Source organism: Populus trichocarpa, chromosome 3 (assembly GCF_000002775.5).
Source record: "Populus trichocarpa isolate Nisqually-1 chromosome 3, P.trichocarpa_v4.1, whole genome shotgun sequence".
Classification (NCBI taxonomy): domain Eukaryota; kingdom Viridiplantae; phylum Streptophyta; class Magnoliopsida; order Malpighiales; family Salicaceae; genus Populus; species Populus trichocarpa.
Window position 1 is genome coordinate 3,191,029 of NC_037287.2, and position 12,623 is coordinate 3,203,651.

At 37.3% G+C, this 12,623-nt stretch overlaps 5 protein-coding genes across 9 annotated transcripts in view; 3 read left to right on the forward strand and 2 right to left on the reverse strand.

Annotated features, from left to right (window-relative positions):
* Nucleotides 1-5,401, forward strand: part of LOC112326960 (mediator of RNA polymerase II transcription subunit 15a-like) — a 43,372-nt gene extending 37,971 nt beyond the window's left edge. Inside the window, exons 2-6 of the mRNA XM_052450972.1 lie at nucleotides 2,296-2,361; nucleotides 3,338-3,416; nucleotides 4,099-4,210; nucleotides 4,588-4,678; nucleotides 5,234-5,401. Of these exons, the coding sequence (XP_052306932.1) occupies nucleotides 3,352-3,416; nucleotides 4,099-4,210; nucleotides 4,588-4,678; nucleotides 5,234-5,304 (339 nt within the window). The 5' untranslated portion in view covers nucleotides 2,296-2,361; nucleotides 3,338-3,351 and the 3' untranslated portion in view covers nucleotides 5,305-5,401. The remainder of the gene's footprint in view (nucleotides 1-2,295; nucleotides 2,362-3,337; nucleotides 3,417-4,098; nucleotides 4,211-4,587; nucleotides 4,679-5,233) is intronic.
* The window catches only part of LOC18096666 (mediator of RNA polymerase II transcription subunit 15a), a 116,689-nt gene extending 109,698 nt beyond the window's left edge, over nucleotides 1-6,991 (forward strand). The window contains exons 6-9 of the mRNA XM_052450960.1: nucleotides 5,523-5,740; nucleotides 6,138-6,208; nucleotides 6,690-6,764; nucleotides 6,928-6,991. Coding sequence (XP_052306920.1) covers nucleotides 5,523-5,740; nucleotides 6,138-6,208; nucleotides 6,690-6,764; nucleotides 6,928-6,957 — 394 coding nt within the window. The 3' untranslated portion in view covers nucleotides 6,958-6,991. The remainder of the gene's footprint in view (nucleotides 1-5,522; nucleotides 5,741-6,137; nucleotides 6,209-6,689; nucleotides 6,765-6,927) is intronic.
* LOC18096661 (receptor-like protein 56) overlaps nucleotides 1-12,623 on the reverse strand; it is a 110,235-nt gene that overhangs the window by 92,640 nt on the left and 4,972 nt on the right. The window lies entirely within an intron of this gene.
* Nucleotides 1-12,623, forward strand: part of LOC18096674 (protein TIME FOR COFFEE) — a 91,736-nt gene that overhangs the window by 70,397 nt on the left and 8,716 nt on the right. The window lies entirely within an intron of this gene.
* On the reverse strand, nucleotides 7,766-9,913 carry LOC127905033 (disease resistance RPP8-like protein 3). The gene has a single exon (XM_052450962.1). It carries the CDS (start codon nucleotides 8,778-8,780, stop codon nucleotides 8,013-8,015), a length of 768 nt encoding a protein of 255 aa, XP_052306922.1. The 5' UTR covers nucleotides 8,781-9,913; the 3' UTR covers nucleotides 7,766-8,012.

Here is a 12,623-nt window from a genome sequence, read left to right on the forward strand (position 1 = left end):
AGCTCTTAGCAATGGTACTAATAATAGTGTGATTGTAATATTATTTTTTGATTTATTCAATATTTTATTTTTGATATCATAATTAAGAATAAACAGTGAACTAGAATTTATATGATATTTTCTATAAAATTTTTGATAAAAAATATAATAGAAAAGAGTTTATAAAAACAAAAACAATGTCTCATTAGAATAATTTTTTTTTTAATTAACAAAAACAAGTTAGAATTGTCTCAGTTACATGAGAAGTCCCGCCACAGACCAAGAGGACAGCTTCAATGAAGCCATCCCAGCCGATGAAGGTGATTACCCGTCGGCTGACATCTCCTCGCGCGCCTAGCACCAGCCAAACCACCTCAATCTGAACATGCACCAGACAAAGTCGATGGAAAGACGCTAGGGAGCCTCAGCAGCCGAGAAGAAAGCACGGGAACACCCACCGCGCGAGAAGAAACGGGAAAAACAGAGAGGGAGCACGGTAAAGACTGTGAAGCCACAGGATGGATTCACACACTGTACGCAAAAAAATTTAATGAGCACTCTTAGTTTTATACTAGTTGGATGCCAATGTTACATAGCGAGTTTATTTTTATTTTTATAAAAAACTACTATAAAAATTTATAATATAAAAAATAATATTTTTTAAATTTATTAATAATATTAATTATAATAAAAATAATAATATTTATAACACAAATAATACTATTTTTTATATGAATATTCAAAATTATAATAAAAATAATAATATTTAAAACATAAATAATTATATTAAGAATTTCAAGGATGATTACAACACATAATAATATTTTTTATATCAATACTTTGAGTTATAATAAAAATAATAATATTTATAACACAAATAATATTATTTTTGATATGAACACTTTGAATTATAAGAGAAAAAATAATATTTATAACACATTATTATATTAACACATATGGGTGGACGCGGACGCGTCCAGGCCCAACTTAGGGGTGGGCGTGGACATGTTCACCCCAATTTGGGGTTGGGCGTGGACGCCTCCACACCCGCCTTGGGTGTGGACGAGGAAGCATCCATGCCCAACTCGGGGTTGCGCGTGGACGCGTCCAGACCCAACTCGGCGTTGCGCGTGGACGCGTCCAGGCCCAATGTCGGGTTGGGAGTGGACGCGCCCAGACTTGTAATTATAATAAAAATAAAAATAAAAATAATTAAAATACAAATCATACTATTTTTAATATTAATACTTTTAATCATAATAAAAAATGATACTATTTTTATCATTAATACTTTTAACCATAATAAAAATAAAAATAATTATAACACAAATAATTTTTTTAATATTACTAATAATTGTTTTTCACATTTAGTAATTATTTTATTAATAATATCAATAATAATAATAATAATAATAATAATATTTATAACACCAATGATAATATTTTTAATATTCACACTATTAATTATAATAAAAATAATAATATTTATAACATAAATAGTTATATTAAGAATTTCAAGGATGATTACAACACAAATAATAATAATTTTTATATCAATACTTTGAGTTATAATAAAAATAATAATATTTATAACACAAATAATACTATTTTTGATTTGAACACTTTCCCAACTTGGGGTTGGGCTTGAACGCGTCCATACCCAACTTGCTTTGGGGTTGGGCATGGAAGTGTCCACACCCACCTTTTCCCAAGTGCCATGTGGCGCTAGAGCAGCCATAGCTAATTAGGCCTTTTGCCAAGACTCAAGCGCCAGGTGGTGCTAGTGTCCGCCCTGTGTCCTGGAGCCGCCCCAGCGCCAAGTGGCACCCGGGTCTGCCCCGCGCAAGGGCAGGGGCGCCCATGCACCATGTGGCGCTTGGTCTGCCCCGTGGAAGGGTCGGGCAGCAGAAGTGCCAGCTGTCCTTGCCCGGGCAACACTAGTGACAGGTGCTCGCTTCCCATGGCTTGCATCCCCACTAAAACTTATACTGACAATTTTCTCCTCAACCATCTTTTCAATGCCAAATGTACCCCAGTAAAAAGACAACCCCACCCCTCCCCTGCTGCCATTACAACTCTTTGTATTAAGGGCTGAACTGTCATTAAACTGCTCCAATATATATATATATATATATATATATATATATATATATATATATATATATATAGTTTTAGTTTGTTAGTTGTGAACAGTGAAGCAGCACAAGAATGCATATCTTTTAGTTTGTTAGCGAATCTGGAAAAGAATAAAGTCATCTGTCAAGTTCTGTTCACTTTGTTCCAACATTCCTCACCTCTCCCCACCTGAGCTCTCTTTCTTTCCCTCCTCCGCTCTAGGAAACCGCCGCCACATCAACCAATAAGGCTTCAAATCTCCACCAGGTGCTTCCTTTTCTATCATGTTTTTTATTTTAAAAAAAGATATACGTCTGCATTTTCATTTATTTAATTGAAATCACTATCCAGAGAGAGAAATTCGATTTTAATAAGTAAATTAAAAAGATATATAATCGGATCGATGAAATCACTGCTCGTGAACGCAACACGAAGAAAGGCGCAATCAGCCGATTCTACTGTGGGTGGAGCATTCAGTATGGTCAGGGTTATTGTGTTGTCTATTCAAAGAAAGATGTGCCTGTAAATTTGTTAAGTTGATTCTTATCAGTCTGCTCTTTAGAGTTGATGATAACATGAAATATTCATTGTTAATGCTCGTTGTTTTCTTCTTCTTCTTCCTAGATTAAAACATCCTAGACAATCTCTTTGGGATGGTTTAGTGTTTCTGGCCTCTTCATCTTCTATTTGTGCTGTGGTATTTAGTCTGCTGGTATTCTTCGGGGATTGAAATGCCTCGTTTTATGACTTTGTTTTGTTTTCTTCTTATTTCTTTATTCTTTTGGGGATGTGGTATTTTCCTCTTTCTATTTACACTACTTGCTCCCTACAATATTTATTCTTTCAGAGAAGTGAATATATACATAAATAACAAGAACATGAACAGGAGGTTTGACAGTAAGTATTTGCTTAAAAGGGAATGCTTCTTTGGTTTAGAAGCACCATGAAGATTCAGGTCCAAATCTTTGCTTAGAATGGCTGAATACCCAGGATCCTTGCACCTTGTCCTGAATGGTTGTGTATATTTGTTATGCATCCATATTTTGGCTGAATTCTTTAATAAAGTACATGATATTAGACGGAAGTTCTTTTTAAATCTATTCAAGTCTGAATAAACTGATATTCCATTTTTCATGATCTTGATGTGCTTTTACTCTTCTTGTCGTTCCTGACTTTCTTTTTAGGGTCTATTTTTACTTGCAATATGATTTTTTTCTTCTTTTTGGTTGGCCCACTGTCCCAGGCGGAGAACCTGTCATGGATACGGGTGATTGGAGAATTCAATTGCAGCCTGACTCATGGAAAAGAATAGTCGACAAAATGTAAGTAGTTGTTTTCTAATATGTGCAAGTGCTGCAAAATAGCAAATTTTTTATTTATATGAAAGAAAAGGAGAAGGGAAAAAGGTTAATTAAAATCAGCAGGATTGCCATGAGGCAACCTCATGTAGCACACGCCTCTTTTTTTGTTTTTTTTTTTTTCATCTTCTCATGTGTTTCTCACAAGAAGCAAACTTAAATGCTGGGAAGTAATTTTTGTTGGAACTTCTTGTGTAATCTCTTCTTTCGATGATGACCTCTTGTGTCAATTACAGCACATGCATAGAAGTGTTCTTACTCAGAATAAATGCTATTGTAATGTTTTCACATAGACTCCCCTGGTTTTCAACTAATTCACTTATATATCTTGGAACATAGCCATAAATGAAAGGTTCTTCTAGTTCAAGAAAATTAACCATGAAGCTCGACGCTACATTTTTTAAAGTAATCTCCTATACTCTGTACCTCTGGAATAATACAGGGAAAGGATGTTTATGTATTTTGATGTCTTATATTACTTGACCAACTCTTGCTTATCTCATTATTTGTTTTTACTTTTTGCTAATGATTCCACACATTTCTAATACTGGTGTGGTTTATGAGTTCAGGGTTCTTGTTTGCTGCTGCTAACTTTTATATACTTGCCTAGTCATTAAAAATAAAATGTAATGATTTGCATGTACAGAATGGAGACATTAAAGAGGCATCTTCTGTTTTCTGGTCAAGAGGCATTACAAGAACTCAAGAAATTTGCCATACGTGTTGAGGAAAAGATTTACACTACCGCCACCAATCAGGTATTTGCCTAATGCGAGGGTCAATAATTATGATATTCTTTAGACATGAATATACACATGCATTTATGCATGTACAAATGTGTGTGTAGTGTGCCTACACTTCCTCACCGTTCATTCTATATGCAAGGCTGATTGAGAGTTCGCATCTTTTTGTTAATTCTCTTGACAAGTGTTTTATTTAGAGTAACCAAGTTCAAGTGCAAGGGAAGTGTGCAAAAAGCAAATAGTGAATCAATGCATAAATAATTAAATAAAAAGAGAGGAAACAGAAGGATATCCTCACAGAAGATGAAATGATAGAGCATATATCCATTTCCCTCCTTTTGTAACATGGATTGCTCTGAGATCTAATGTTTTGTATTAATATCTGATTTCAGTCTGATTATCTGCGTAAAATATCTCTGGAGATGCTTTCGATGGAGATCAGGTCTCAAAATGCCATGCCCACTGCCCCCATGGATCCAACAGGTAATAACGCAGCCGAGGATTGAATTTCTAAACATCTTACCTTTTGTTTTTCTTCTCGCATTGTTATGAAACTCTTTTACATTTTATTGCTGCATATTGCTATGTATATCGCCTTGCTGGAAAAATCCCATCATCACCTCCACTATGCTAATTCTGTAATGCATGTGAAGGGTTTCATCTTTAACTTGTTAAGGAACAAGGACTGTGATGCATGGCTATTTTATATTTTATGATTGAGATGATAGATTTTAAAGATTTTCCTGTTTAGGAGATAAGACGTCACTTTCTTGCTTTTCTTCCCGGAGAAAGTATTTGATCTTTTTTTCGTATAAAATAATGTTGCCGTGCATTGAATTTCTAAACATCTTACCTTTTGTTTTGTTTGTCGCATTGTTATCAAACTCTTTTACATTTTATTGCTGTGTTTAGCATGCTTTAATAAAAAGTTGAGTAATTGATGAATGTTAGGCAAGAATATTACAGATTATTTTCGTTTTCTGCCTCCTCCTTTTTTTCCCCCCACCCTAAAAATTTTCATATTATTTTTGTTTTCAGCTGCCTCGTCTTCCCCCAACCCGAAAATTGTCAAGAGGACACTTTTATGCTTTGAATCAAATCCATCTTAATTCTTTCGCCCATAACTTTATGTGTGAACTGCCAATGTTTCATTTGTCTTCCTTGTTCAGTGCCTTCTTTTTTTCTTTGACATGGTTTTCCCATTTGCCTTTAATCTTGAATAGCATCCTATAGTATGCCCCCTCAAGTTCAGAATCAAGGGCTGTTTCTCCCTATCCTATTGTCCACAGATCAGTCTCAGGCACGTCAGCAGTTGGGTATCACAGAACATGCAGAATTGCATGGCATCTAATGGAGTTCAAAGTTATGCTGGTTTACAAGCGGCACCGCCTCCTGTCTCTGGTGTAACCCAGACTATCCCCAACACTGTTGTCCAGAATCCTAACATGCAGAGTATCCCCGGTGTTTCACAGAACTCAGTGGGGAATTCAATGGGACAGGGGATTCCCTCCACTATGTTTGCTAATTCTCAGAGACAAATGCCAGGTAATGCCACTGCTATTGGAACTATTGCAACCACACGATGCCCTCCAGTGCATTGCACTTGTTCACACATGCATTTGTTCACCCTGTCATTCTGAATTTATAGGGTCTCTCCATCTGTTTGAATGATTACATAACATTTAGATGAAGTTCCTAATACAAAAAGGACTTGTATTCCTATATAGGAAAATACGAATAGTCCTATCTAGAATAGGAAAAACCTAATGAAGCTCGCTATACTACGGGAATAATTAAATACTACATGGAAAATAAAACTGAGACCTGCAATATTTCATAATTTTCAGCAAGTGTGAGAATTACAGAAATACCCTTGTATATGGAAAACACACAAAAATACATGAATTCTAATCTTTTGTTGCCCGCTTTGAAATTTTTGTAGCATCCCTAGATTCTACAGCACAGACTGGACATGCAAATGGCGCTGATTGGCAAGAGGAGATCTATCAAAAGGTAATTTCTGTGATTTACTGTTCATTAGATGAAGTTCATGCATGCCATAGTCTGGGAAGATTTCAATGGAAAAGGGTCTCCTGAGATTGGTCCAAGGAATTTGATTCAGCTATGGTTGGGATTAGTTAGGAAGCATTGTAAGTTCCATGAATGCATCAACTAACAAATGATTAATCATTGATAAGATGAATGAAGGTAAAAATATTCAGATTTCTAGGTCAAGAGGATTGCTTTCTTGGTTCTGGCACGACAGTTTTTTATTGCAAACCTCTCCCTTTCGATTTTTTCCCCTATATTTGTTGTGTGGTGAATTATTATTTTATTATTTATTTCCAACGGGTCCTATCGTTGTGTGCCCTTTTTTTTATTTTTTTATTTATCAATTCCCTAAAGTTTGTTTGTGTTAGTTTCTTTCTGACCGGCACCTGAAGAAATCAAGTGTATGGCCAATAATGTTTTGCTGGTTATTTGTACTTCCTAGATCAAAGTTATGAAGAAGACTTATTTCCCTGAAATAAATGAAATGTACCAGAGAATTGCTGCCAAGTTACAGCAGGTAAATTGTCTCTGCAATTTCTTCCGAAGTATCTGCCCATGCATGATTATTTGCAATTTCCCCACGTTGAGCTTCTGTATTAATTTGTTTTCCTCATCAGCATTGCCTGTCACTAAATCATCTGCATTGTTGAGCTTTTGTATTAATTTGTTTTCCTCATCAGCATTGCCTGTCACTGTATCATCTGCACTAATCATGCATCGACACAGAAGAATTGGAATAGAAACATTATTTTTCACTAATATTTTGCACTAATCATGCAATTTTTAATTCTCGCGTATGTTAACTTTGCTTTCCAGCTTGACTCTCTTCCGCAACAACCAAAGTCAGAACAGCTTGAAAAGCTGAAGGTATTCAAGGCCATGTTGGAGTGCTTGATAACATTCTTACAGGTCTCTAAAAACAACATCACACCTAGTTTCAAGGAGAAATTGGGTTCCTATGAGAAGCAGATTGTAAGTTTTCTAAAACCAAGCAGATTCAGGAGGTCAATTCCTAATCTACAGCTAGGACAACTTCCCCAGCCTCATGTGCAACCTATGCAGCAACCCCAGTCTCCAGTTCCTCAATTGCAGTCCCATGAAAATCAATTAAATCCCCAGTTGCAATCATTGAATGTGCATGGTTCTATACCAACGATGCAGCAGAACAATATGTCAAGCTTGCAGCATGGTTCTCTTTCATCTTTATCTGGGGTTTCTATGTCACAATCAATCACGATGATGCGAGATGAGAGATTTTAAGAAAAGAAAAGGGGGAAGAGAGAACGATGAGGATATTGTAGCAAATATTTCACAAATTTTTTTTCTTTTTGAATCTTAAGTTATTTTAATTTTTTCTCATCATTTTTTTTAAATTAAAAAATATAAATAAATTACTACAAAACGAATAAAACAAAACCAGAATAAAAAAAGTTGATGTGAACTTGCAAAACGAACTGAAGTTGTGAAATTTGATAAAATATAAAATAAACATTTGACAAATCCCAAATAAACTCACTCGTATTGATGTCTAGAAATTGACGGTGTCCAAAATTTAGGGGTGACAAACATGGGCAAGATAGCAGGTTGGAAGATTCAACAACAGCGGAACAGAGACAAAGGAGCAGAGAAGAGGAGGGAAGAGCAGCAGTTTTCGATTTTCTGAGGCTCAGCATTACATGATGAAACGTCTGTACAGACCTGAGGAACTTGGCAGGGATCATGATTTTCCAGAAACTGCAGTCCTCTCCGTATTTTACCCCTCTAATTACAGAAGAGTTTCAGGGACCCATCTCCCCTGGCTCTTGTAGATACGGGTGATTGTTGTGATATGTTGAACTCTCCAGAAATCTTCACCGCGGTACCTCTCTATTGTCTTGATGAATGTTGAAGGCATATGCCACAGAACCAGGTCTTCTATATTCTTCAGGTTTTCAATCCCATCCGGCACAGTTTCTAGCACCGTGCATGCTGTGATGTCTAGCCTTTCTAACCCAGGCATTGATCCTTTTGCTATTCTGATGCGCTGCAATCTCTCGAGTTCATGGAGACCTATCCTCTTCAGCTTTGAAAATCCACTAGGATCACAGCACAGTTCTTCCCCTGCATAAGCTTGACGGAGTTCAAGCATCAAACTAGGCAATTTCTGGAGGGCCTTGAGAGGATCACTTTCCAAATTAGAATATTGAAGCACTAGCTTGGAAATATACTTGAGTGAAGTTATCCATCCTGGTAAAGCTGGAAGACTACATTTGAGATATGGTCGTTGGAGATATTTTGGAGGAGATGAAAGAGAGTCAAATTGTAAGAATTCAGTTTTGTTTAGTGAAACAAGATACAAAGCAGTAAGGTGTTTCAACCTGTCCAAAGTATAACAGAGATCCATTCCCTGCTCTTCTCTTAGCTTTAAAATGCCCAGCCTTCTCAACCGAGTTAGCCTTCCCAACTCCCTGTCTAACTCATAATCTTCATTCACATCAACGCTTCCCAATTTCTGCTGGCTAGTCAATCTTCCTATTCCTGATGGAACTCTCATTCCATGAATGTCTGGGAAGAACAATATGGACTGGAAACTGTCGATAGTTTCGGAGCTGGCAAAGACATGTCAGTTGTGTGATCCCAGCAGGCAAAGAAGATACATGATTCCTTTTCAAATCAAGTATTTCCAAGTACTTCAGCTTCCTTATGGACTCTGGAAGCTCCCTTATCATGGTCGATCTCAAACTCAAATATCTCAAATGAATCAGTTCAGCCAATTCAGGTAGGAAGCTGGGAAGGGGAGCACGATCTAAATTCAATACTCTTAACGGCTTGTAATTGCGAAGACCATGCTCAAAAGGATGATGCGAAGAAAATGACAACAAAGACCACAGATAAGGAAATATCATATCTGATTGAACTTCCTCGGAGTTTTCATGGATTGATAGACGCCGAACTTTCTCATTCTTGCTGATTCTTGTTCCGTTTGCTATCATAACAAAAGATTGTTCCCTGGATTTCATTTGAATGATTTCTCGCATTAGATCATGAACACGACATGTCTTGACCCTGTTAAAATAACTCATCTCCACCAATTGGATCAAACTCCTATTCACGAGTTCATTAAGGTATTCCTCTGCTGCTTCCTCCATTGTAAAGCCTTGCTTCTCTTCCACAAACCTTTCAACTATCCATAGCCGGATCAACTTCATTCTTTTTATCAAATAATCCTCTGGAAAAACACTTAAATACAAATAACACTGTTTGAGGTAGTAAGGAAGATTATCATAACTTAGTTGAAGTGTTCTACGTAGACTCCCAAGGTCGTCGTTACTTTTCAATTCTGTAGCCAGGCAGTCATGGACTTTCTTCCATTCTAAACCTCCATTTTTCTTCTTCGACAGTAGGCCTCCTATTGCTACCATTGCAAGTGGCAGTCCCTCACACTTCTTTAAGATATTTCGAGACATCTCTTCCAGTTCTGGAGGGCATACAGCCTTATGTTCCCCTCTAAAGGCTTTCATACAAAAGAGGGTCCAAGCTTCATTTTCTGGTAAAGGTTGGAGTTCATAAACATGACTAGTGTTCTCTATAGATTCAGCCAAGTTACTTAAACGTGTAGTGAAGATAATTCTACTACCACAGTTACAATCAGGAAATGCGTTCTTTATTGTTTCCCCAGCGTTTACAGTCCATACATCATCCAAAACAATGACATACCTCCTTCTCCATAGATAACTTCTTAGAGCATCAATTAATTGGAAGTCAGTCATTCAGTGCAAATTATCCGGAACAGGTTCGTTGGCTGTCACCAGAAACGCCTGCAGAGCAACTCGCAGGAGCTCCGTGGATGCAAACGATTTAGAAACTGTAACCCAAGAATGGGTATCAAAGCTTCTTCTGATGGGGTGGCTGTCATAAACTCTATTTACGAGGGTTGTTTTTCCCATCCCACCCATTCCAACCACAGAGATACTGGAGAGCTTTTCTCCTCCTTCCACAAACCACGAAACCAGAAGATGTTTTGAGTTCTCAATTCCCACGACATCAGCTTCATCTAAGTAAAGAGCAGCTAACCGGGGATCATGCTATTTCTCTACGGTAGCACTGGAAGTAGCTTATTGTCCTAGCTGTGATCTCTGAAGAAAATTGATCTAAGAAACCAAAGTCCTGCAATGTAATTCCATTTTGTTCTAGATTGTAGATGGATATAAGCTTGGTGATTTCCGATTCTTCTATTATTTTCATTTTATACATTCCCTGTGATGTGTTCTTAATTTCTATACCACACCAATGTCTGTTAGGTTCTGATTCAATCGAATTGGAGCCGATCACAATTGTAATGACTCGGTTTCTTTTATGACCTGGATTGGGCTTCACATGCCGATCAAATCTTCAGCGTTTCAACAGGCAAGCTGTAGAGGAGGCAATCACTCAAATTATGATGGGTGAAGAAGCAGAGGAAATGAGGAGCAGAGCAAAGAAGCTAGGAGAAACGGCCAGGAAGGCTGTTGACGAAGGTGGATCTTCTTGCTCTGATTTCAATGTTTTGATTGAATAACTGAGGTGGGGTAGCCCTTGAAACAGAGGCATAGAATATTTTGTTTCTACTTAGTAGTGGTTTTGGCAATTTATTTTCAGACAAGTTTTGAGAGTTGAAAGAATAATCACAGCCGAGTTAATGACCAGTCTAAATCAGTTCCCTTCCTAATGGTTCAGGAATGAGAAGTCCATCTTATATATTTAGCCCAAATAACTAATCAAATAGAAAGGCTGAGCTTAGAGACAGTACACTACAAATTAAGCACCCAATAGCTGAGGACATACAATCATCCCAAACTAGGAACGTCGACCATCTCCCCAGTAACAAATTCACCTTCTGAAGTTGTTGGAGGACTTGCGAAAACTAGCCACCACAAAATAGTAGCAAATATCTATGCAATCTTCGATGAAGTACAACCACATGCGTCGCCAATATGGATTGATGTAGAGAACTGCTGCAATCGTCATCACCACAACTGTGTAACATACACCGAAACTGATGTAGAAAAACTCCATGTCTATGAAACCATCATCTCCTTGTTCATCATTAAGCACTGGCTGCGACGACACTGCTTCCTCACTACAATTGTTTTGCAATGGAGGTCCACACAAGAAAGGATTTCCTTCGTAACAGCTTTCATCGAAGGTCCCAAACTGATATTTTCTCTCGAGTGTCTTACCTGACAAGTTATTGTACACCACACTAAAAACTTCCAGTGTGGTAATTCCAGTAAGTTGTGGAGGGATGATACCATTCAAGTTGTTGTAAGAAAGATCCAAACTCTCAATCTGCTTTAGGTTTGAGAATGTTGCAAGGATAGATCCAGTGAGATTGTTGTGTAATAAGTTTAATGACAGTATCTTACTTAAGTTTCCAAATTCTGGTGGGATTGCTCCTATGAAGTTGTTATTGGAGAGATCAATACCAGACATGTAGCTAAGAATTTCCCCTGTGTAACCATAATATATATTTTTAGTTGTAAATTTGATCACTTCTGTAAAGTTAAGCCACAAACCCTTTCTCAAATTATACATACTATCCACTAGTGGCGGACCCATTGTTTCATAATAAGCTTTTTCTATGGGCGATGATCGAAAAACAACTCCGAGATGCGCGAATGCTTTTTGGGAACTTTCCTTGAAAGTAAGATTGCCCAAACAGGAGGGTAGTGGATCAGAGAGCTGGTTTTGTGAAACATCTAAAATGCTTAAGTGTTCTAACAAGCATAACTGAACAGGGAGCTCACCATCAAAGTGATTAGCCCTCAGGAGAAGAACACTCAATGATGAAAGATTGCCAATCCAATTTGGGATGGAGCCGGTGAAGCTGTTATCTCGAAAATCCATCATAATCAAGGAAGAGCTGTTATAAAATCCATATGTTAATGGATTGCTCAATCTATTTTCGGATAGATGCACATGGATTAGAGGTGGTGGACTGAAACAAGATGGTATATATCCAAACAAGTTGTTTTCAGAAAGGTCCAAATATTCAAGCTGGTTAAGCATACAAAAGTCTCTTGGGATCGGACCTTTAAAATGGTTTTTGGACAAATCAATTGTTGTAAGGCACGTAGAATTTACGAAGCACCTTGGAAGCATGCCTGAAAATTGATTGTTACTCAAATTCAATGCTCTAAGCATTTTCCACCCATATAATGGAAAATCTGATATCTGACCCCAAAAGTTGTTACCACCTAGGTAGAGAAATTCTAAGGTAGAAGAATTGAACATCGAGGTCGGTATTTTCCCACCCAAATTGTTGTTTGACAGGTCGAGAAACCATATTTGTGATGTTTTGAATATAAAGACATAGGAAAAGGCTATAAAACCCTTGAATGCTTAGATGTAGGAATAA

Coding starts and splice junctions, on each gene's coding strand:
- LOC127905033 (XM_052450962.1), bottom strand. CDS start 8,780: ATGAGAGTTCCATCAGGAATAGGAAGATTGACTAGCCAGCAGAAATTG.